Here is a 23,448-nt window from a genome sequence, read left to right as displayed (position 1 = left end):
TAAAACTAATGCTCAGAGCCATCCACTTACATGTGCAAAAAGTTTAATAAGAAGCAATGTCAGATGAAAATATAGGAATTTTAAATCTGTAAAAAAAAATATGGAGTAAATGCTAGCAAATAACAGTAGAGTAATCCATTGGTGATTCATTGTAAGGCAAAATGTCCCTTTATGTTTAAACATTGGCAGTTAAATATCTATCTCTTAATCCATGTCAACCAGCTCTGCCTAACTTAGCTAATCCATTTATGGTCAAATTTGGTTTTTTTCCAAGTATGCATTAGGCATTTGGAACTATATGTTCAATAAACAACCTACCAAATAAACTGATGATTTTTCGCTTTTAAAAAACCTTTATAACTTCCTTTTCAATTATTTCACCAAATCATATCTTTAATAAACATGTTTCTAAATAAGGATATTGATTGATGACCAAATTTATGTTATGCTATTTAGAGATTTTGTGGTAATATTATAAGATACCAGTATCATATGATTATCAAAATGTCCAAGATGTCATAAAATGCTGAATGGTTGGATCTGTTGTCATATTAAAAATCAACTTTGCTCACTTATTCAGCAAAGCAAAACCTTAATATGATTGCATTTATGTCTATTTATCAAAAAGAAACATAAAATCAATTTTCATTCTTTTTTTGTAAATTTTCCCTATACCAGTGACCAGAAAATGTATTTTCACTGTTAACTGAGTATTGCAAGCAAAACATCATTAATATGCAAAAAAAATACCAGAGCATCCGAAAATAACCAATTCTTAATCAAGTTTCTACTAGAAGTTATTTACACAGCTTATACTTGGAAAGTACATAAACTAGAGGCTCTAAAGAGCCTGTGTCGCTCACCTTGGTCTATGTGAATATTAAACAAAGGACGCAGATGGATTCATGACAAAATTGTGTTTTGGTGATGGTGATGTGTTTGTAAATCTTATTTTACTGAACAATCTTGCTGCTTACAATTATCTCTATCTATAATGAACTTGGCCCAGTAGTTTCAGAGGAGAAGATTTTTGTAAAAGATAACTAAGATTTACGAAAAATGGTTCAAAATTGACTATAAAGGGCAATAACTCCTAAAGGGGTCAACTGACCATTTCAGTCATGTTGACTTATTTGTAAATCTTACTTTGCTGAACATTATTGCTGTTTACAGTTTATCTCTATCTATAATAATATTCAAGACAATAACCAAAAACAGCAAAATTTCCTTAAAATTACCAATTCAGGGGCAGCAACCCAACAACAGGTCGTCGGATTCATCTGAAAATTTCAGGGCAGATAGATCTTGACCTGATAATCAATTTTACTAATGTCAGATTTGCTCTAAATGCTTTGGTTTTTGAGTTATAAGCCAAAAACTGAATTTTACCCCTATGTTCTATTTTTAGCCGTGGTGGCCATCTTGGTTGGTTGACCAGGACACGCCACACATTTTTTAAACTAGATACCCCAATGATGATTGTGGCCAAGTTTGGTTTAATTTGGCCCAGTGTTTTCAGAGGAGAAGATTTTTGTAATAGATTACTAAGATTTACGAAAAATGGTTAAAAATTGACTATAAAGGGCAATAACTCCTAAAGGGGTCAACTGACCATTTCAGTCATGTTGACTTATCTGTAAATCTTACTTTGCTGAACATTATTGCTGTTTACAGTTTATCTCTATCTATAATAATATTCAAGATAAATAACCAAAAACAGCAAAATTTCCTTAAAACTACCAATTCAGGGGCAGCAACCCAACAACAGGTTGTCCCATTCATCTGTAAATTTCAGGGCAGATAGATCTTGACCTGATTATCAATTTTACTTCATGTCAGATTTGCTCTAAATGCTTTGGTTTTTGAGTTATAAGCCAAAAACTGAATTTTACCCCTATGTTCTATTTTTAGCTGTGGCGGCCATCTTGGTTGGTTGGCCGGGTCACGCCACACATTTTTTAAACTAGATACCCCAATTGTGATTGTGGCCAAGTTTGGTTTAATTTGGGCCAGTAGTTTCAGAGAAGAAGATTTTTGTAAAAGATTACTAAGATTTACGAAAAATGGTTAAAAATTGACTATAAAGGGCAATAACTCCTAAAGGGGTCAACTGACCATTTCGGTCATGTTGACTTATTTGTAAATCTTACTTTGCTGAACATTATTGCTGTTTACAGTTTATCTCTATCTATAATAATATTCAAGATAATAACCAAAAACAGCAAAATTTCCTTAAAATTACCAATTCAGGGGCAGCAACCCAACAACGGGTTGTCCGATTTATCTGAAAATTGCAGGGCAGATTGATCTTGACCTGATAAACAATTTTACCCCAAGTCAGATTTGCTCTAAATGCTTTGGTTTTTGAGTTATAAGCCAAAAACTGCATTTTACCCCTATGTTCTATTTTTAGCCATGGCGGCCATCTTGGTTGGTTGGCCGGGTCACGCCACACATTTTTTAAACTAGATACCCCAATGATGATTGTGGCCAAGTTTGGTTTAATTTGGCCTAGTAGTTTCAGAGGAGAAGATTTTTGTAAAAGTTAACGACGACGGACGACGACGACGGACGCCGGACGCCGGACGCAAAGTGATGGGAAAAGCTCACTTGGCCCTTCGGGCCAGGTGAGCTAAAAAGGATATATTCCTGCTTTCTAAATTCTAACCTGTGGTATCACTAGTCTTTTCTTCAAAGGAGGACCCTCATCACAAACTGACAAAGACATTAATCTTTTTCCTTGTAAAATGGTAACTGGCTGTAAATAAATAATAACAATTGTTACTTTTATATAAAGTGATATTCTTCAATGTAAGTGTGAACACAGTGAAATTTAAAAAAAAAAATTAATATCATTTATTATGTCAAAGTGAGATTTCTAGTCACTTTAATTAGTGCAGCTATTAGAGCTGCAATAAATCTGATTACAAATTGCTATTGAACAATAATAACAAGTTGATCAGCTTAACTGATTATGACCGAAAAATATGCTGAAAGTCTTTGAAAACATAGTCATATTTATAACAAGTATAATAACAGGGCCCTCTCACCTGTAATTTTTTGCTTAAATCTTTCGTCAATGATATTTTTTGCTTTTCAATATATATTAATGAGTGGCTTAAAAATGCCATTTAAATGTTCTTTGTAACTGTCATATTTTCTTCAAAAGCTTAAAAAAATGCATTTAACCCCTTTGCTCAATTTTTAGTCATAGTGGCTCTATTTCTAAACATGCTAAATGTACTAGGCAATAAAATACAAAATTTATGCTCGATACTCTGAAACTTATCAACCCAAATTTGGCTGAAACTGATTCAGCAGTTTCAAATAAAAGAATATTTAAAGTTAGCAAATTAGACGAACAAATTGTGAAAAATTGTCTTTAAATGCAATAACTCCTAATTTTGGTCATAAATCTTACTTTACTGAATATTTTTGCTGTTAACAGTTTATCTTTTTATCTATAATAATATTCAAGATAATCATGTTAATAACTGAAAACTGCAGAAACCTTAAACTTTGGCTGATAATTTTAGAGCAGATAAAATACTTAAGCTGCTTATTCGATTTCCTCTAATGAAATTTGTTAGTTTTTGAAAAATAAGTCAAAAACTGCCTTTTACCCTATGTTCTATTTTTTGCCATGGCAACCATCTGTTTTTAGGAACAAAAAGTAAAACAAGCACTTCGTTCTAGATAACCTTAGAATCATTTAGCTTAAATTTGGTTTAATTTGGTTCAGTAGTTTCATAGGAAAAGATTTTTTTTTAAATTAGAAAGCATGATTAACAATTTGAGGGGTCAATTGACAATTTTTGTCATATAAACTTATTTGACCAATATGACCCCAAAACAGCATTTACCCCTACATTCTATTTTTACCCATGGCATCCATTGTCTTTTTTAAGAAACAGAAACTTTATTCTAGATACCCTAAGGATTATTTAGCTTTATTGGAAATGGTTGGAATATTAATTGGTTCAGTAGTTTCAGAGGAGATTTGAAATAGTGAACACAGGACAGACAACAACGGATGCCAAATGATGGCAAAAGCTCACACTTCCTTCAGAGAGGTGAGCTTATAATTTACCACTGACCAATGAAACATGACTTTAGGTTTGCAATTAGGTAGAAAAGAAGATATGTCTATAATATTGATAACACAATCTAAATTAGGTTCATAGAAAACGAAGAGCAAATTAAGGACTATATAATAATAAACCTATAAAAACCAAAAAATGAAAACTGGAATTTCCAAATACTTTTTTGTGTGAAAATAAGAACTTTTTACCTCAGTTTAGAAACACAAAGGACTTTATAATAATGCCAAATTTTGGAAAAACTCACTTATGTACCCCAAAAATTTAATCACATGTCATGAATGTGAAAAATGCCTGAGTTTACAAATTTGCTTACATACATATCCAAGTGAAAAACTAGGGGGCAGAGGAATTGAAGATATGAAATTATTACAGCATACCTAAAATAAATTACCCCATATCATAATAAACGGCATCTTTAAGTATACCTGAATGTCGGTTGTATCATTGGTTAATGATTTTCCTCTACTCCACATATCAGCACTAGCTGATGTTGTCTCATTGGTTAATGACTTTCCATTACTCCACATTTCAGCACTACCTGACGTCTCATTGGTTAATGACTTTCCACTATTCCACATATCAGCACTGCCTGATGTTGTCCCATTGGTTAATGACTTTCCATTACTCCACATGTCAGCACTACCTGACGTCTCATTGGTTAATGACTTTCCACTATTCCACATATCAGCACTGCCTGATGTTGTCCCATTGGTTAATGATTTTCCGCTACTCCACATGTCAGCACGAGCTAATGCTGACTTTGTATCATTGGTTAATGACTTTTCTTTACTACACATGTCAGCATTACCTGATGCTGTCTCATTTCTTTTTGTTTGACAAACATTTTCCTGATTAATTTCATCAGTATTAGCATCAACTTCCATACCTTTATTCTGACCTTTTTCAGAACAGTTTTGGTTCTCCAATAGGCATGTTGATTCACTTTGAACTTCAGGAAGTTGAACTGGTATTTCTGGTCCATCTTCTGAAGGGGAATCTTTCCATGTTGATACTATATCACTATATATATCACATAGCTTAGGATTAGACTCAAAGTGAATGTTACATGTAATCTGATTGACACTTAAATTATCTAGTAAATGTTTATCTGAGGTACAACGGTCCTGGCCTTTCTCAATATTCTGAATAATATTGTTTGGTGTTTTTTCAATGTTGGCTACATCTCTTTCAATTTGTTTTGATACTGTTGAGCTGATATTGTCATTCTTTTCATTTATCCAGTCGTCTAAAGACTCCTCAACTACCTGGAAAACTGGCTTGCCTAATTGTGTTAATGAAATATTTTCCTCTTTTTCCAAATCATCATTATAAATTTTGTTCGAAACAATATTTTCTATCCTTTCCTCAAGTTTTTCAGAAATGGTTTCTGGTTGGTAATGTTTTGTTAATACAATATTTTTATTATTTGTAGAAATTTTGACAACAGGAATATTTGGTTGGTTACTAGTGACTGGAATAACAACAAGTGAATCATCAAAATCTGACGACATATCTCCTTTGTTACTGTCAGTATAAGAATTGTCATGGTTTGTTACTGTGTCATCATTTGATTTAGATATGCTACCATACAGTTCTTCCAATACAGATATCAACCCTTTTGTTATTTCCGCCTGTAAAATACACGAAACCTATCATTATCAATGGGAAACAAGGTTTTGCGAGTATGTAATAGGTGAACAGGAATTCAAAATGTTCAAAGTTATTCAACATGTCTATAGGCTTTATACAGACTTTTTGAAAAACCAAATATCCATGAAAATTGGCACTTATGAAAATGAAGAAATCCACAGTAATGCAGCAAAAAAATTTGATTTGTTGATATGGTATTTTTTTTTCTTTCTGAAATATATTTTGAGGTTTTAGAACTGAGGTTTAGAGAAAATTATTTAGTTCAAAAACAGCACAGATGAACACTGCTGGTTGGTGTGAAGCTTAATGATGTAGCTGAAAAAATTAAACCTTAATATATATGCTATTTTATTTACCTTCAGTATATATGTATATGATTTATAAACAGTGCGTTTGCTGAAATTTATTCCCATTATCCTATACACCAAATATACTTTACCTATTACTTAAGCTTGAAACAAAGAATCTGACACAAGCATGAAAATTTAAAAAATTAATAAGCTGGCAACACAAATCTGTCTTCTTGTTAGGAAGATAAGTTTACTCTACCAGCATGAATTACCAAGTGAAAAACAAAGTTACAATAACTAAGGTTTACAACTGCTTTCTAAAAAAGCATATCAGTGTTTATATGTCAGTATAAACATGATAAATAAAGTGAAAAAATACCAAAAATATGCAAATAATCATAATTATTATACCTTTTGGTGAAGTAAGACAATTGTCTTGTTAGGATCAACATTAACATCAATTTGATCAGTTGCCAGGGTAACAGATAAGTAGTAAATAGGATGACGGTGGCCGTCTGTCTTCTTGTGTGAAACATAGTGCTGCCTGATCAGCTGAAATCAGAAAGTTAAATACAATTCATTCAAGGATGGATGGATGGTTGGTTTCTTAGCACCCTGTTGTAAATCATATGCATGTACAGTACGCCCAAGGAGTTTGTAATCCCAAACTCCATACTCCGATATTTTTCCTGGTGTAACACCAGGAAACTCCGACATCCCTCCCAAAATTCTCGGAGAAATTTGGGAGTATTCCCTCCGACTTCCGCGTAAATCCGCTACCTTTTGTTTATTGTATTAGCGACATCTCTCCCAGTCTGGTGTGACGCGGTGTGACACCAGGTAATTAATTGCCCTAATCCGTCTGATCTATGCCGGCACGCGACAGTCAAGGTATGAGAGATTTCTAATGTAATTAAACAATTGTATTTCCTGTCTATTGATTATCAGGTTATATCTGATTGCTTGAAACAAATGAAAGATTAAAATAAAAAGCAAAACGTTGTTGTTAATTCTTTCAATTACTCTGTACATTTTAATCAAGTTTTTAAACAACTATATTTGATTTTGACTTCCGCTTTTTTATCAGTAAATAAATATTTAATTTACTAAAAGAGATATAATTGTGCAACAATAAACGGAAACTAACGCTGAATAAATGAGGGCAGTTTAAAGAAAAATTACACGTCTCAAAGTTTTTTATACTACAAGTAAAAAAGAAAATATTATTCCTTATCTGTTATGCTAATAATTCTACGCCATTTCCATTTTACGATTACAAAATAAAAGTTTTAAAATCCAAAACGTTGTTGTTAATGCTTTCAATTGCATTAAAGTTTTATAAAAAAAATTTATACTTGATTATGACCTCGTTTTTATTTATCGGTAATTGATATAACTTACGAGAAGAGACATACTTGCGTGAAAATAAACGGAAACTAACGCTGAAGGTATAAAATGTGAGCAGTGAGTTTAAAGAAAATTACGTGTCTTAAAACTTGTATATGCAAGTAAAAAAGAAAATACTATTCACCATTCGTTATGCTTAATAAGTCTACGGCATTTTCTCTTCACGAGGATATAATACATTTCGGCTACAACAGGAATACTTCTATAGCTGCATCAACTCGTCGTTGCATAATATTCATTTACGCACAATGAATGTAAACCTTTGTGTTGTATTTAAAACAGTTATCTTTAAATATTTTTAAAACAATTAATTGCCGTGGGAAGACGACACGCATCTCAGTGATCAACAGTGCGTGGTTGAACTTGAACTTGACTTCGCTCACAATATTGAATGCTAAAAATAGTGACATCAATTTTGTCCACGAGATTTTTATTTGGCGGGAAATAGTATCATGTAACAGTAAACTCAGGTGACCTTTCTGGATAACCGTGGGAAAATTCATGTAATGATTGACATTTGTATGTGTTAAGATTGAGGCTCTAGAAGGTCCTTTTACAATCGATTAACCGGATTCTAAATTTTATTCCTTTTCTGAATAAACGAACATCAGCCTTTTATTTATACGTTTCTCAGTCAACAGAGGACATAAACCTGGACATTATTTATACTTCCATAGTCAACACTATACATTAATGGTAGATGAAAACAGGATGCATGTCGTTCAGTTCCTGATGGGCGTTGGTAGAGATCCTCTGAAAATGTGTCGATCGTAAAAATCCGATCCACATTTTTTTTTACATATTTCTTTCTTGTACGATATAATTTCATTTTAATATTCTATAGTATAAATTGTTGAAATACTTCTTTTTATATTTCGCCGAGGACTTTTAACAGTAGTAAAATACGGATTGCGCCAATCCAATTTTATTTTAAATAATAAAAGATCAATAACAGATCATAACAGATAAAAAACACATGATTTTATTTCTTCATATAATTAAATAAGGTTGTGATTATTGTGTTGTGTCTGGGCGGGGAATTATCTCAGTATTTATGAATATAGGGCTGCCACATTGCATACAAAACTATTTGTCACTTTACAGTTTCTTTTTTAAATTCAAATATTTCAAGTCGGTAATCTACCGAGGTAGTGAAACATAATATTTTACATTTCAAAATAAATTGAAAGTAACAGAGTTCACTTGTTGGTCCGATAAATTAACTCTAGGGTTTGATTTAGATTGGACAAATTACCGTAAAAACAACATTTTGTTTTAAGCCAGTTGATATTAATTATATAATATTGAACTATTAATGAACCGGATATTCACTGAGTAGGTCATAAAAGGTTCTAATTGTGGTAAAATCATCTTTGTTGAAACTTTGTTGAAAAAACAAAAATTATGACCTGATCGGACTATAATGAAAATACTAAATAAGTGTTTTATTTGTATTTTTATACGTTTCTACGTTTTATTTAATATGACAATGACATGGGCATATACATACAAGAATAATTATCTTATTTTAAATAAAAATGTCACACTTTTATCTGACAATGAATGGACATTTAAATAACGTATTTTAAAGCACACAGGTGCAATCAAGATCGATTAAATGTACAAAGGTAATAAATCTGGCTAATCCGATTATGTTGTCACACGTCATTAATTTTCAGTTCATCCGATGGGCAATAAACCAATTAACAGCCACGCGGTGTTGGGAGAGAATCTTTGGAGGAAATTGGGAGTAGAATCCGTGATTCGCGGTGTCACACCGCTACACTCGGAAATCGGTGATAAAAGTTCGCGATTACAAACTCTCTGGGCGTACTGTACAGGTCTTCAGAAGTCCAGTGCTAGACCCAGACACTGAGTCAAAATTTTGATGCACTAGGGAACACGTTACCACCTGTACACATTATTATATGTCAGACATGTGCTGTCAGTTAATTTGACAGTTTTTCACAGCTAGTTGAACTTCCTGTTCGTGGAAGAATTACGAATTTGCTGGTTTTTCAAAGGAAAATCACTTATAAAATTAGTTTAAAGGCTTAGGAATCCAGGTGAAATAGTGCATTTTTGGAATTCCCGGGTTATTTAACAACCAGGCGGGTATCCTGGGTGACCCCTCAGAGTTGTGAAAATCTCGGGTCACACCCTCAGAATATGGGTCAGTTGACAGGAATGACTCTGATGAGAAAGTTACTAGCACAAGTTTTCTACTAGTACTACGTGATGTGAACTTGACAGGGATAAAACTCAGAACAAAGACAGGATACCTGTTATCTGTGTACAATTTTGTCTGAAACTAGTTGAAGCGTCAAATGTATTTTACAAAGAGTATACTTATGCTGGAAAGCTGTCATACATGTACTTGTCATGCGTTATATGATTGTATAAATGAAGGTAAATTAGGTGAAAACTAATCGTATCTCCTCATTACATATTGAAATAATTAATTCTGTTTATTCATAATGTTTACTAAAAGATTACATTTACTCAGCTCTTTGCAAGAATTTTAACAAAGAAAACCATAGTCTCAACTAATCAAAAGTTGATTATAAAGTATACCTGCTTTTCAGGATAAACTGTATTAGTATCATTTTTTACCTTTTCCATATCTTTCAAATGAACTGGTCTTCTATTGATTGCACAAATACATCTGGAGTTATCAGACTTACTCGTAGTCAATACATCACTTGCTGGATTAGGTAAAAACAGGTCTATAGTTATCTGAAAATGAAAAAAAAAAACATAGAAAGAAAGAAAAGTTTAATCTTGTGAGCAAATATATTGCATTTGTAAAAAAAGAAGATTTCATCTGTAAAAATAAACCTGTGGCATTCCAGTTCACTAGATTTTATAACAGCTTCAGGTTTCTTGTTTTATTTATCTATACACTGAGTCAACCAAGAGGTGAAAAATTTAGTTTATCACACACTGTAGCGGCAGATTTCCAGTTAATCAGCAGGTTATTAAAAGGCAAGCAACAGCATAGTTGAAATGTTTTAAGTTTTATTATCATAGATCTTTCAACATAATACTTACCTGTACATGATTCCAATGATTTATTGCAAGGGAAAAATACTGTATTATCAATATGGAATGATTCATAAACCATAAAGGGATGTTATAATAATAAGGAATCACCTTCAAGTCTTCTAACTGTACTGTCTTTTGAACTAAGCAATTCAGAACATTTCTACCTAGAATGCTAAGCATTGCTGTTCGTACATCAGGGCATCCATTTTTTTGAAATATTCTTTCTTTGTCATGGTTCAAAGTGAAGCGCACTTTAGGAAGTATTATACTGAAAGCTATAAGCAAATCTTCAATTTTTTTAATTTCTTCTTTCTTCTTTTTATTTGTATTATAGAACTGTCGCCTCACTGGAATGTTTTTGAAGAGACCAGTTGCTGTTACTGTGGTTCCTAAAAAATACAGGTAAAACATACAATGTATCAATCAACATTCATATATGTATGGAAAACTAAATTATGAGCTTGAAAAAAAATCTGAAGTAACATCAAATAAAGCAATTCGTGCGATTCCAATAAGACAAATATCTAACAGAGACAAAGTACAAGGATGTAAACAACACACTTCATCTTCAACAATGAGCAAAATTTAGTAAAGAAATAATATGAATTATATTTGCATATTGCAAGAAAATCTATTGGGAGGATAAGGCAATGCCTTTACAATGTTTCATTGTTAATTACCTTGTGTCAAATGAGAAGAATGTGATGATATTATCTGCCCCTGATTGTTGAAGGTTTAATTGTTCATTACCTAACTCGAATGATTCAGCGCCCTCTATCCACTACTTTTCTCGCGGTTAATGAAGTGATCGAAGTGATCGTAATATAACAACTGGATTATTCGGGTTATTCATTACCTTGTGTTAAATGAGAAGGATGTGATGATATTATCTGCCCCTGATTGTTGAAGGCTTCATTGTTCAGTCATTACCTTGTGTCAAATGAGAAGGATGTGATGATGTTATCTGCCCCTGATTGTTGAAGGCTTCATTGTTCATTACCTTGTGTCAAATGAGAAGGATGTGATGATGTTATCTTCCCCTGATTGTTGAAGGCTTCATTGTTCATTACCTTGTGTCAAATGAGAAGGATGTGATGATGTTATCTGCCCCTGATTGTTGAAGGCTTCATTGTTCATTACCTTGTGTTAAATGAGAAGGATGTGATGATGTTATCTGCCCCTGATTGTTGAAGGCTTCATTGTTCATTACCTTGTGTTAAATGAGAAGGATGTGATGATGTTATCTGCCCCTGATTGTTGAAGGCTTCATTGTTCAGTCATTACCTTGTGTCAAATGAGAAGGATGTGATGATGTTATCTGCCCCTGATTGTTGAAGGCTTCATTGTTCATTACCTTGTGTCAAATGAGAAGGATGTGATGATGTTATCTGCCCCTGATTGTTGAAGGCTTCATTGTTCATTACCTTGTGTCAAATGAGAAGGATGTGATGATGTTATCTGCCCCTGATTGTTGAAGGCTTCATTGTTCATTACCTTGTGTCAAATGAGAAGGATGTGATGATGTTATCTGCCCCTGATTGTTGAAGGCTTCATTGTTCATTACCTTGTGTCAAATGAGAAGGATGTGATGATATTATCTGCCCCTGATTGTTGAAGGCTTCATTGTTCATTACCTTGTGTTAAATGAGAAGGATGTGATGATATTATCTGCCCCTGATTGTTGAAGGCTTCATTGTTCATTACCTTGTGTCAAATGAGAAGGATGTGATGATGTTATCTGCCCCTGATTGTTGAAGGCTTCATTGTTCATTACCTTGTGTCAAATGAGAAGGATGTGATGATATTATCTGCCCCTGATTGTTGAAGGCTTCATCGTTCATTACCTTGTGTTAAATGAGAAGGATGTGATGATGTTATCTGCCCCTGATTGTTGAAGGCTTCATTGTTCAGTCATTACCTTGTGTCAAATGAGAAGGATGTGATGATGTTATCTGCCCCTGATTGTTGAAGGCTTCATTGTTCATTACCTTGTGTTAAATGAGAAGGATGTGATGATGTTATCTGCCCCTGATTGTTGAAGGCTTCATTGTTCATTCATTACCTTGTGTTAAATGAGAAGGATGTGATGATGTTATCTGCCCCTGATTGTTGAAGGCTTCATTGTTCAGTCATTACCTTGTGTCAAATGAGAAGGATGTGATGATGTTATCTGCCCCTGATTGTTGAAGGCTTCATTGTTCATTACCTTGTGTCAAATGAGAAGGATGTGAGGATATTATCTGCCCCTGATTGTTGAAGGCTTCATTGTTCAGTCATTACCTTGTGTCAAATGAGAAGGATGTGATGATGTTATCTGCCCCTGATTGTTGAAGGCTTCATTGTTCATTACCTTGTGTCAAATGAGAAGGATGTGATGATGTTATCTTCCCCTGATTGTTGAAGGCTTCATTGTTCATTACCTTGTGTTAAATGAGAAGGATGTGATGATGTTATCTGCCCCTGATTGTTGAAGGCTTCATTGTTCATTACCTTGTGTTAAATGAGAAGGATGTGATGATGTTATCTGCCCCTGATTGTTGAAGGCTTCATTGTTCATTCATTACCTTGTGTTAAATGAGAAGGATGTGATGATGTTATCTGCCCCTGATTGTTGAAGGCTTCATTGTTCAGTCATTACCTTGTGTCAAATGAGAAGGATGTGATGATGTTATCTGCCCCTGATTGTTGAAGGCTTCATTGTTCATTACCTTGTGTCAAATGAGAAGGATGTGATGATGTTATCTGCCCCTGATTGTTGAAGGCTTCATTGTTCATTACCTTGTGTCAAATGAGAAGGATGTGATGATGTTATCTGCCCCTGATTGTTGAAGGCTTCATTGTTCATTACCTTGTGTCAAATGAGAAGGATGTGATGATGTTATCTGCCCCTGATTGTTGAAGGCTTCATTGTTCATTACCTTGTGTTAAATGAGAAGGATGTGATGATGTTATCTGCCCCTGATTGTTGAAGGCTTCATTGTTCATTACCTTGTGTCAAATGAGAAGGATGTGATGATGTTATCTGCCCCTGATTGTTGAAGGCTTCATTGTTCATTACCTTGTGTCAAATGAGAAGGATGTGATGATGTTATCTGCCCCTGATTGTTGAAGGCTTCATTGTTCATTACCTTGTGTCAAATGAGAAGGATGTGATGATGTTATCTGCCCCTGATTGTTGAAGGCTTCATTGTTCATTACCTTGTGTTAAATGAGAAGGATGTGAGGATATTATCTGCCCCTGATTGTTGAAGGCTTCATTGTTCAGTCATTACCTTGTGTCAAATGAGAAGGATGTGATGATGTTATCTGCCCCTGATTGTTGAAGGCTTCATTGTTCATTACCTTGTGTTAAATGAGAAGGATGTGATGATGTTATCTGCCCCTGATTGTTGAAGGCTTCATTGTTCAGTCATTACCTTGTGTCAAATGAGAAGGATGTGATGATGTTATCTGCCCCTGATTGTTGAAGGCTTCATTGTTCATTACCTTGTGTTAAATGAGAAGGATGTGATGATATTATCTGCCCCTGATTGTTGAAGGCTTCATTGTTCATTACCTTGTGTCAAATGAGAAGGATGTGATGATATTATCTGCCCCTGATTGTTGAAGGCTTCATTGTTCTTTACCTTGTGTCAAATGAGAAGGATGTGATGATATTATCTGCCCCTGATTGTTGAAGGCTTCATTGTTCATTCATTACCTTGTGTTAAATGAGAAGGATGTGATGATGTTATCTGCCCCTGATTGTTGAAGGCTTCATTGTTCATTCATTACCTTGTGTTAAATGAGAAGGATGTGATGATGTTATCTGCCCCTGATTGTTGAAGGCTTCATTGTTCAGTCATTACCTTGTGTCAAATGAGAAGGATGTGATGATGTTATCTGCCCCTGATTGTTGAAGGCTTCATTGTTCATTACCTTGTGTCAAATGAGAAGGATGTGATGATGTTATCTTCCCCTGATTGTTGAAGGCTTCATTGTTCATTACCTTGTGTCAAATGAGAAGGATGTGATGATGTTATCTTCCCCTGATTGTTGAAGGCTTCATTGTTCATTACCTTGTGTCAAATGAGAAGGATGTGATGATGTTATCTGCCCCTGATTGTTGAAGGCTTCATTGTTCATTACCTTGTGTCAAATGAGAAGGATGTGATGATGTTATCTGCCCCTGATTGTTGAAGGCTTCATTGTTCATTACCTTGTGTCAAATGAGAAGGATGTGATGATGTTATCTGCCCCTGATTGTTGAAGGCTTCATTGTTCATTACCTTGTGTCAAATGAGAAGGATGTGATGATGTTATCTGCCCCTGATTGTTGAAGGCTTCATTGTTCATTACCTTGTGTTAAATGAGAAGGATGTGATGATGTTATCTGCCCCTGATTGTTGAAGGCTTCATTGTTCATTACCTTGTGTTAAATGAGAAGGATGTGATGATGTTATCTGCCCCTGATTGTTGAAGGCTTCATTGTTCAGTCATTACCTTGTGTCAAATGAGAAGGATGTGATGATGTTATCTGCCCCTGATTGTTGAAGGCTTCATTGTTCATTCATTACCTTGTGTTAAATGAGAAGGATGTGATGATGTTATCTGCCCCTGATTGTTGAAGGCTTCATTGTTCAGTCATTACCTTGTGTCAAATGAGAAGGATGTGATGATGTTATCTGCCCCTGATTGTTGAAGGCTTCATTGTTCATTACCTTGTGTCAAATGAGAAGGATGTGATGATGTTATCTTCCCCTGATTGTTGAAGGCTTCATTGTTCATTACCTTGTGTTAAATGAGAAGGATGTGATGATGTTATCTGCCCCTGATTGTTGAAGGCGTATGATAAACTGACCTCGTCTTCACCAGTCTTGGTTGTAATAGACAATGTTGATACTGTACACAATGAACCTAAAAAAGGAACAACAAATTAACGTATTATTTAAGTCTTCATATAGACTTAATAGAAGGTTATATACATACTTTGGGTCTGCATTCAATAATTGTGAGCATCCTTTAGTATGATTTTAAATGCATAGTTGTATTGATCAATACATGTTGCTTTTTTATTCTCTCACATTATTATGCTCAAATAAAATTCAGTATTTTTCCTATTAGATTTTTTTTGTGCATGTCTAATGGAAAATGTATCATTTGTTTTGGGCGATTAATATTGGAGTAAAGGATCAAATGACACCTAGAGGCTGTCTATGTAAATACCAGTCACCTTTTCATAGAGTAAAGTTCAATAACTTCTCAATGTCGTATCAGAAATTCATGAAAAACTAAAGGGAGGTTATCTTAATAGATATAAACCAGTCACCAAAGTTTCATGACAACTGCTCAAAGCACTGACTGAGAACTGAAAAATACCTCCTTTTTTATGAATACAATCACAAAACTCTGAAACTTAAAATCTAAAATTTATAAAAATCGAAAGGGAGCTTACGTCATTAGACATAAAAAATTCACCAAAGTTTCATGAAAACTGCTGTCAGGATATTGAAGTTTTTGTCCAAAAACTGGAAAAAAAACTTTTTTAATGAATAAAACCCCATAACTCGGAAACTTACAATCTAAAATGTATAAAAATCGAAAGGGAGCTCATGGCAATATAATATAAACAATTCACCAAAGTTTCTTGCAAATTGGTGAAAGTGTATTTAAGTTTATGTCCGAAAACTTGAAAATCACCTTTTTTTAATGAAAAAAAAACCAAAACTCTAAAATTTAAAATCAGACGGACGGACAATGGTATACCATAATACATCCGTAAACGGGCATATAAGTTTTCAAGGTAGTGGAGAAAACTTGCATATCGCCCCTCTATTCAATGTGGACCTTTTTGGTTGGATATTCTGACAATTTTTAGTTACTAGATACTCAAATCTTAATTGTGGCACAGAGTAAACAGATGATGTTGACAACAAAGTGTCAAATGAACTTAAAATTCAAAAAGCATTTACCCAAAGCCTCTCCTCTGAACCCATATGTTTCTAAATGTTGAATGTCACTGAAAGATTCTATTTTTGATGTATGGTATCTCTTTGCGACAAACGGAACATTCTGGTTGGGTATACCAATTCCATTATCCCTCACTTCAACTTTATCCAATCCATAATTTTCCTGAAGAAAAGAAACAGTATACATGATATAAGGCCTGATTTACCACACACATATATATATGTGGTAAATCAGGCTTTTTTTACAGCAATAAAAATGCAGTTTTAAATTGTAAAATGTTAAATTCAAAACATGTAAATTTCTCATCAACAATGATGAAAACACCAGCTATAAACTTATAGAATGCTTTCCTAATTTTGTAAAAGTATGTCATTTTGGACCAAATAATAAAGGGGCACTAGCTACAAGATACATACAAAATTTAAATTATGATTTTTTTTTGTTCAATTTTTAATGAAAGTGAAATAGTGAAATAATATTTCACTTTTTGAAGCCAGTTTGGTTCAATTTTGTCAAAATAACAGAAACATCAGTGATGAGTGAATAATGTCTACCTCATTGAATTGGTATTCATGTGAACTTCAATTTAACGCTTTAGCTACATTTGTAGAGATGAAATATGCATGATTGATGCGTGTTAGGCTAAAAAAAAAAAGTATGTCAAAATTGAAAGTGAAACAAAGGTAAATTATTTGATTGAATGAATTTATCCACAAAAAATTATCTTCTAAAGGACAAATCAAAAATTAAGTACTTTTTTTCACCTTAAAATTGATATCAAACAGACATAGAAAAATCCATTTGCACGAGGTCCATGTGTATATCTCTTTATATTTATGTTTATGTTTATATTGTGTTATGTGACCAGCGGTTGTTTTCAGGGTCAACTCGATAGTTAATTAGATGGCGGTTGACTAAAATACATACAAAACGAAGCCACACATTATCGAGCCCATGCTCTGTAAATTGTTTATTTTAGACTTTTTATATTTCAGATAAAATCAATGTTTAACCTTGTTATAAATCTAATATGAGAGTTTGAGTATGGTGGTTACAAGTTTTGCAGTCATATTTCTGAACTATTACATACTTATTTTTCCTTGAACAAAAATGCACCATAAAAAGCTATCTAAGCCATGTTGTGAATAATTTTATTGAATTTTTTCTTTAGAGAGATTCCATGCAACACTTTTTTCTATGTCTATAATGAGATAAATATCAAAAGTAGAGTCCCGTACAAGAAGGATCTAATTATTTCTGAAATAAAAGTCTAGTAGGAGTAAAATTCAGTAGTTCCTAGATTGATGAGATTATTTGATTGAATACCATTGATACAATTAATCATGCTCATAGTAAATTGTAATAGAATTGATAACAATGTGTAACTATTGGAATTAATGAAATGATTAAAGAAGTTGAATACAAATTGAAATGGTAGCAAATACCCTACAGTTATCAATTAGTCCTAATTTACTGGATTGACAAGGATAACCTGTAGAATATAAAAGGCTTTGTCTGCCTACCCCGCATGTGGGGACAAGTAGTCAAATTGACATTTGTAGGCTACCCATCCCCGCATCCAAATGCCATAAGATCAGGAATGAAACATGAAATATACATGGAAATTATCACAAATTGATTAATACTCAGAACCCAAACTCAGAAGTTTTATAAATAAATATATAAAATAAAACAATAAAGACAACAACACCCATCAATTACCACATGGTAAGAGTTTTTTCTGGTCGACATGTTTCGCCAACAAGGGTGGCGTCTTCAGGACAATATTATACATGTCAGAAATCAAACAGTAAAGTACAAATTTTGCGGTTGTGTGGTTCGCCGAAAGTTATATAATAATAGAGGTTGTTATGAAGACGTTATAGATAAAGTAAATATATAGTAACTGAACAGTTCTTCTCACAGTGTTGATAAATATTCTTAAAATGGGAGATTGTGATTTATGTGTGGGAAGACATTTAAAACTTATAACTAATTTGTTCAAATCTTATACCAGTCAAATATCTACATATAATTGTATACATGTATGAGAAACTCTGAATCAATTGCAGCTTTAAATAGAGAAAAAAAGACCTTGAAACAGAAAAATTAAAGAAGAATTAAAGTTTGAAAGACTGAATTTTTCCTGTAGGCGGATAATTTCAAACAAATTTGACAAGAAAAAGGCCTTATACAAGGTATCTTAACAAAACAATTTTTTAAAGTTATAGTTTTAAATCAAATTTGCCACGATTCATTCCTTAGTCAATTGTTTTTTTATGTAACTTCTGTTGAATACTTTTTCTTTCTAGTGTAAATCATTCATGATATAAAGATATAATACTTATTAATTGCTTCTTTAATTTATGTATTCACTCAAGCTTTATTTTCAGGGGTTTTGGATATTTTTAATTTTCTTTTTCTGTTTTGCATTTTTTTTTTATAGATATTTTCAGACTAGTTTGCATAGAGCTTTTATTCAAATATATCAAATTTTTATTCTTTTAATGAGCATTTACATTTAATCATATAGTTTCTAAATTTTATCATATTTTCTTTTAAACGGCCCAACTACAGTTTTATTTCTTCAGTGTGCATCTAAATGTTTATAATGTATTATTATCCAATACCGGTAAATACAATTTAAAAATATTATTTGCCCTTCTTTTCACTGAATTCACAAAATCCCCACATTACCGATAAATCCCTGAATATTTTACGTTTTATTCCAGATCTTATGACATTTCTGTATAAAACCAAGTGAAGGGACCCGTAGCCTACAAATGCCAATTTGACTTCTCGTCCCCCCATGCTGGGTTGCATAAACCGCCAATATATTTAACATTTTCTTTAATGTCTTTTAATCTATTGTTGAATACTGTACCCGAGTCATTTTTTTCAGAGACAATATTAAGTGCCTGTGGACATTACCATTTAATAAGGGTTAACATACAGTAGGGAGAGCACCCACGGCAAACACTTACTACCATCAACTATTAGGCGGGTAAAGTTAGCAGTTTGAACGTGAATCATTGGAAAAGACCCCTATTCAGTCTTGATAAACAAGTATTTTAGATAATGTTACATGACGTTATGGTGGGAATTTGAGTTATAGTAATCTCAGGGGGAATACTTATTTTATTTGTGACTTTTATGACTAATTTATGTCTTAAGGATTTGGCCTGAAGTAAAACTTTAGTCACAGAGCACTAACCAGTCTAATATCAATAGTTGATGCACCAGCATCCAGTGCATTTTCAATCAACTCTTTTACAACACTAAATACTGAAGTGATCACTTGCGTGCCCCCTAACAACCGAATTGTGGAAGGATTAAGAGCTGCTAAAGTCGACATTTCCCGCGGATTCTTCTTATAGGAAACAATTTCGGTCTTAAAGACTTTTCGTCTGACACAACGATAAATTCCGAGGCTTAGGTCAATTCTTTCCGCATGCGTTGATTGATATATTGTACATGTATTTCCGGTAACAATATTGTCATTAGACTTAGTATACAAGCAACAAGGTGGCATAAAACAATAATTTTCAGCTTCTAAGGATTTGGTTTATGTTTGCCATGGTTAATTGAGTAAGTCACCCAATCTATTTTTAAAGGCTTTAATTTTTAGTGTTTCTTTTTTAAATGAAATCAATACTGAATCATTATTCATGTGTTGGACCACTCATATTTTTTGACTCATGGCAGAATCCTGAGGGCAGAAAATCAAAGAGGAACACAATGCCTTTTGTTCTTCTTTTGATATTTTTAAATTACAACTGAAAACTGAATCCTTTCATTTGTTTTCTGCATGATAGAAGAAAAAAAGCTTGTTATGAAAATACATATATATTTTTCAGGGGCGTAGCTAGGTATTCATTCAACTGTAGGCACAAATCGGCAAGGGGTCTGGAGGCCGCGCAAGGCCCCCATCAAGTCCAGGGCTCTGCCCTGGTAGGGGGTTCAGGGGGGCGAAGCCCCCGACGGAAAACGGATTTCAGCGTTTTGGCTGCAACATTTTATACACAAAATATTAAATTTTCTGGTTATTTAATCATGATAATTATAACATACATGATGAAAATTAAAGTTTGAGGAATTAAGAATAATTTACCATAGCATCTGAATGGTGAATTAAATAATTTAATACAATTGGAAAATGAAATATTAAAAAAATGTATTTACAATATGTACTGCTCAGCATAGATCCGCGTATCCCTTTAATTAAGCAGTACAGTGGCGGATCCAAGGGGGGGGGACCCCCTTTTTTTGGCCGATCAATGCATTTGAATGGGAGCATATAGTTGGAACCCCCCCCCTTTTATTCTGTGTTGGGACCCCCCTTTTTAAAATGGCCTAATCCGCCACTGCAGTACACCCTGTTTGGTATTTTCAAATCTATATCGTTATAATCGATATATACTACGTTTAACTTAATTGATAGTACATATTGACGATCCTTCATTCAAAAGATAGGCACGTGCACGTAAACACTAGTGGTTGTACTTCATTTGCCACAGCGGCTTAACCCGGGTTAGCCCGGTCGACGTTTCCGGTATAGGCACAGTAGCTTCATTGGCTGTAAAATCAGCCGCCGGCGCAAATAGGCATACACCGCCCTCGCCGGTCTTCACTCACCGACAAGCAATCAGCCGGTCATAAAAGTATGGCGGGAAGCGCAATTTTAGATAAATTGTCGGAATTTGAAAGGTGCAGATTGATTTTTTTTTCAATCAGACTAGTATATATGATACTGCATTGGTCCACTATGACGATGATAATTGCCATGCTAAATTTATTTTTTTATATTCCCTAGCTTAGTAAGCAAAAAAGTATAAATTTGAACTTCTGTCGCCATCTTTAAATCAGCCGGTTCCACTCGTTTTATTTTCAGCCATATTTTACCCGGTCACGTGATAGGGCGAACCGGGCATAGCCCGACCTAGAACAAATGAAGCAGCCCTATACTAACTTTAAAAAATTCAAGAAATTCGTATTTCTTTATATATATCCCGCTCTACTGTAAATTTCCTACCTGCTTAGGAATTTGAATAATTGTGGTCATTACACGTAGATCTGAGAGTACTCAAAACTACTGGAAGCTATTTGATAGATTGGTTTTTTAACATCCAGTGTAAAATATTTATGCAAGTTTAGAACAAAAAAAAATTGATTATTTACAATAAACACAACAGGGAGCTTAGTCCTGTAAATTAATATGTGTTATATATGACGAATGTCTGGAAATTTGAAAATGCCATGCATTGGAAAACGAGGCCGGATTATTGGATAGGAGCAGAAACTTTGCCTTTCAGTCAGGGATGGGGTAATTAAAAATGTAATGGTAATTAAGTGTAATGCATTACAATTTTCCATGTAATTGAATGTAATGTGTAATTGAGCATTTTTTTAATTACATGTAATGGTAATTTAATTAATTACATTGAAAAAAGCATGTAATGCTCAATTACTTTTGAATTACATTTCAATTACATGTACTTTTATGGTGTTACAGTTAATGATTTATGTTTTATAATATAATTTGTAAAATTATATATATTTTTCAAATATTAATATCAATGCTTTTTTAATATATGAAGTCTATAATTTTTTCTTAAGTTTTTATATATTTTATTTGACCTACAGATTTTTTTTTAATAGTCTTATAATTTAAAAAATGTGATAATCATATATATTAGGGTTGTTCAGTTTTTAAGAAAGATCTTTAACTAAATAGATTAATAAGTAATAAACACCTTGTTAAACAAAAACAATAAAATGTGTCACTGTGAAACATCTTTCTGAGACAGTTCATTTAGAATTTAAAATCACTGCAATATCTTTGTCCAAAAACGAAAACTATTTGATCGAGGTGTCCAAAGATCAAAACGTCAATATTGGCATTCAATGCAAGAGGAATTAATTAATTCGCAAGGAAACCCAAAAGAATTTTGGCGGAAAATTGGCAGGATCGGAGTAGGGAGCGAGCGTCAAAATACTATTCCAATGGAGATAAAATTAAATGATGGATCAATATGTGGTGATAAGGATATAGTTATAAATAAATGGAAATATGATTTTAAAGAAATGTTAAATAAAAATAGCGATACTAGTATTAGTAATGAAATAGAAAATTGTAATAGTGATATAATTTGTGATGAAATTTTAGATGGTGAAATTACCAGTAGCGAAGTGTATAATGTAGTGAAAATATCAAAATGTGGTAAATCTCCTGGCGTTGATGATATTCCAGTTGAATTATATAAAAATCCTACAGCATTGAATGCGCTTATCCGTGTTTTTAATATATGTTATAATTCCGGTAAAGTGCCAGCTATGTGGAATAAATGTATCATTACACCGATCCCCAAGTCATCCACGGCAGATCCCAGAGATCCGATGTCCTATAGAGGAATAAGTCTAGCACCAGTGGCGTATAAACTATACTGTGGCGTCCTAAGTGCACGTCTGACCGGAAAACTTACCGAACTTGAAGTGATCAATGACGAACAGAATGGTTTCAGAAAGAGTCGCAGTACCATAGACCATCTATCAACTTTAACAACTATCATTGAAACAAGAAAACTGTGTAAACTTTCAACATTTTGTGCATTTGTAGATTTTAAAAAAGCATATGACTGGGTTAATCGTAATTTGTTGTTTAGTAAATTAGAATCCTTAGGTTTAAGTACCAAAATGTTAAATGCTTTACATTCTTTATATTTTAATGTTCAATCTTGTGTCAAGATAAATGGCAATTTGACTGATTGGTTTGGAGTAAATTCTGGCCTAAAACAAGGCTGCATATTATCGCCGTTATTATTTAATATTTTCATAAATAACTTAGTTGATGACATCAAGAGCTTAGATATTGGTATAAATGTAAATGGTGAAAAGATTTGTATATTGTTATATGCAGACGATGTAGTTTTATTAGCCGAAAATGAAAATGACCTTCAAAGAATATTAGATGTTTTAAGTATATGGTGTAATGTAAATGACTTAAT

General features: G+C 33.4%; 2 protein-coding genes across 3 annotated transcripts in view; one reads left to right on the top strand and one right to left on the bottom strand.

Annotated features, from left to right (window-relative positions):
• LOC139513374 (PMS1 protein homolog 1-like) overlaps positions 1–19,799 on the bottom strand; it is a 31,348-nt gene extending 11,549 nt beyond the window's left edge. The window contains exons 1-8 of the mRNA XM_071301790.1: positions 19,659–19,799; positions 16,447–16,606; positions 15,266–15,391; positions 10,604–10,884; positions 10,064–10,186; positions 6,455–6,595; positions 4,529–5,734; positions 2,669–2,758 (exon numbers count right to left, since the gene is read on the bottom strand). Coding sequence (XP_071157891.1) covers positions 2,669–2,758; positions 4,529–5,734; positions 6,455–6,595; positions 10,064–10,186; positions 10,604–10,884; positions 15,266–15,391; positions 16,447–16,606; positions 19,659–19,799 — 2,268 coding nt within the window. The remainder of the gene's footprint in view (positions 1–2,668; positions 2,759–4,528; positions 5,735–6,454; positions 6,596–10,063; positions 10,187–10,603; positions 10,885–15,265; positions 15,392–16,446; positions 16,607–19,658) is intronic.
• LOC139513375 (ORM1-like protein 1) overlaps positions 10,830–23,448 on the top strand; it is a 35,670-nt gene continuing 23,051 nt past the window's right edge. The window contains exon 1 of one of the 2 annotated variants that reach the window (XM_071301794.1): positions 10,830–10,897. The gene's annotated coding sequence lies outside the window, so the exon portion shown is untranslated. Of the gene's footprint in view, positions 10,898–19,914; positions 20,033–23,448 lie in introns of those variants that run through there. The other variant, XM_071301792.1, reaches the window with a different exon arrangement.

This window comes from Mytilus edulis, chromosome 2, assembly GCF_963676685.1.
Source record: "Mytilus edulis chromosome 2, xbMytEdul2.2, whole genome shotgun sequence".
Lineage (NCBI taxonomy): Eukaryota > Metazoa > Mollusca > Bivalvia > Mytilida > Mytilidae > Mytilus > Mytilus edulis.
Note: the sequence above shows the minus strand (reverse complement) of the source record. Positions and strands in the feature narration are given on the sequence as shown.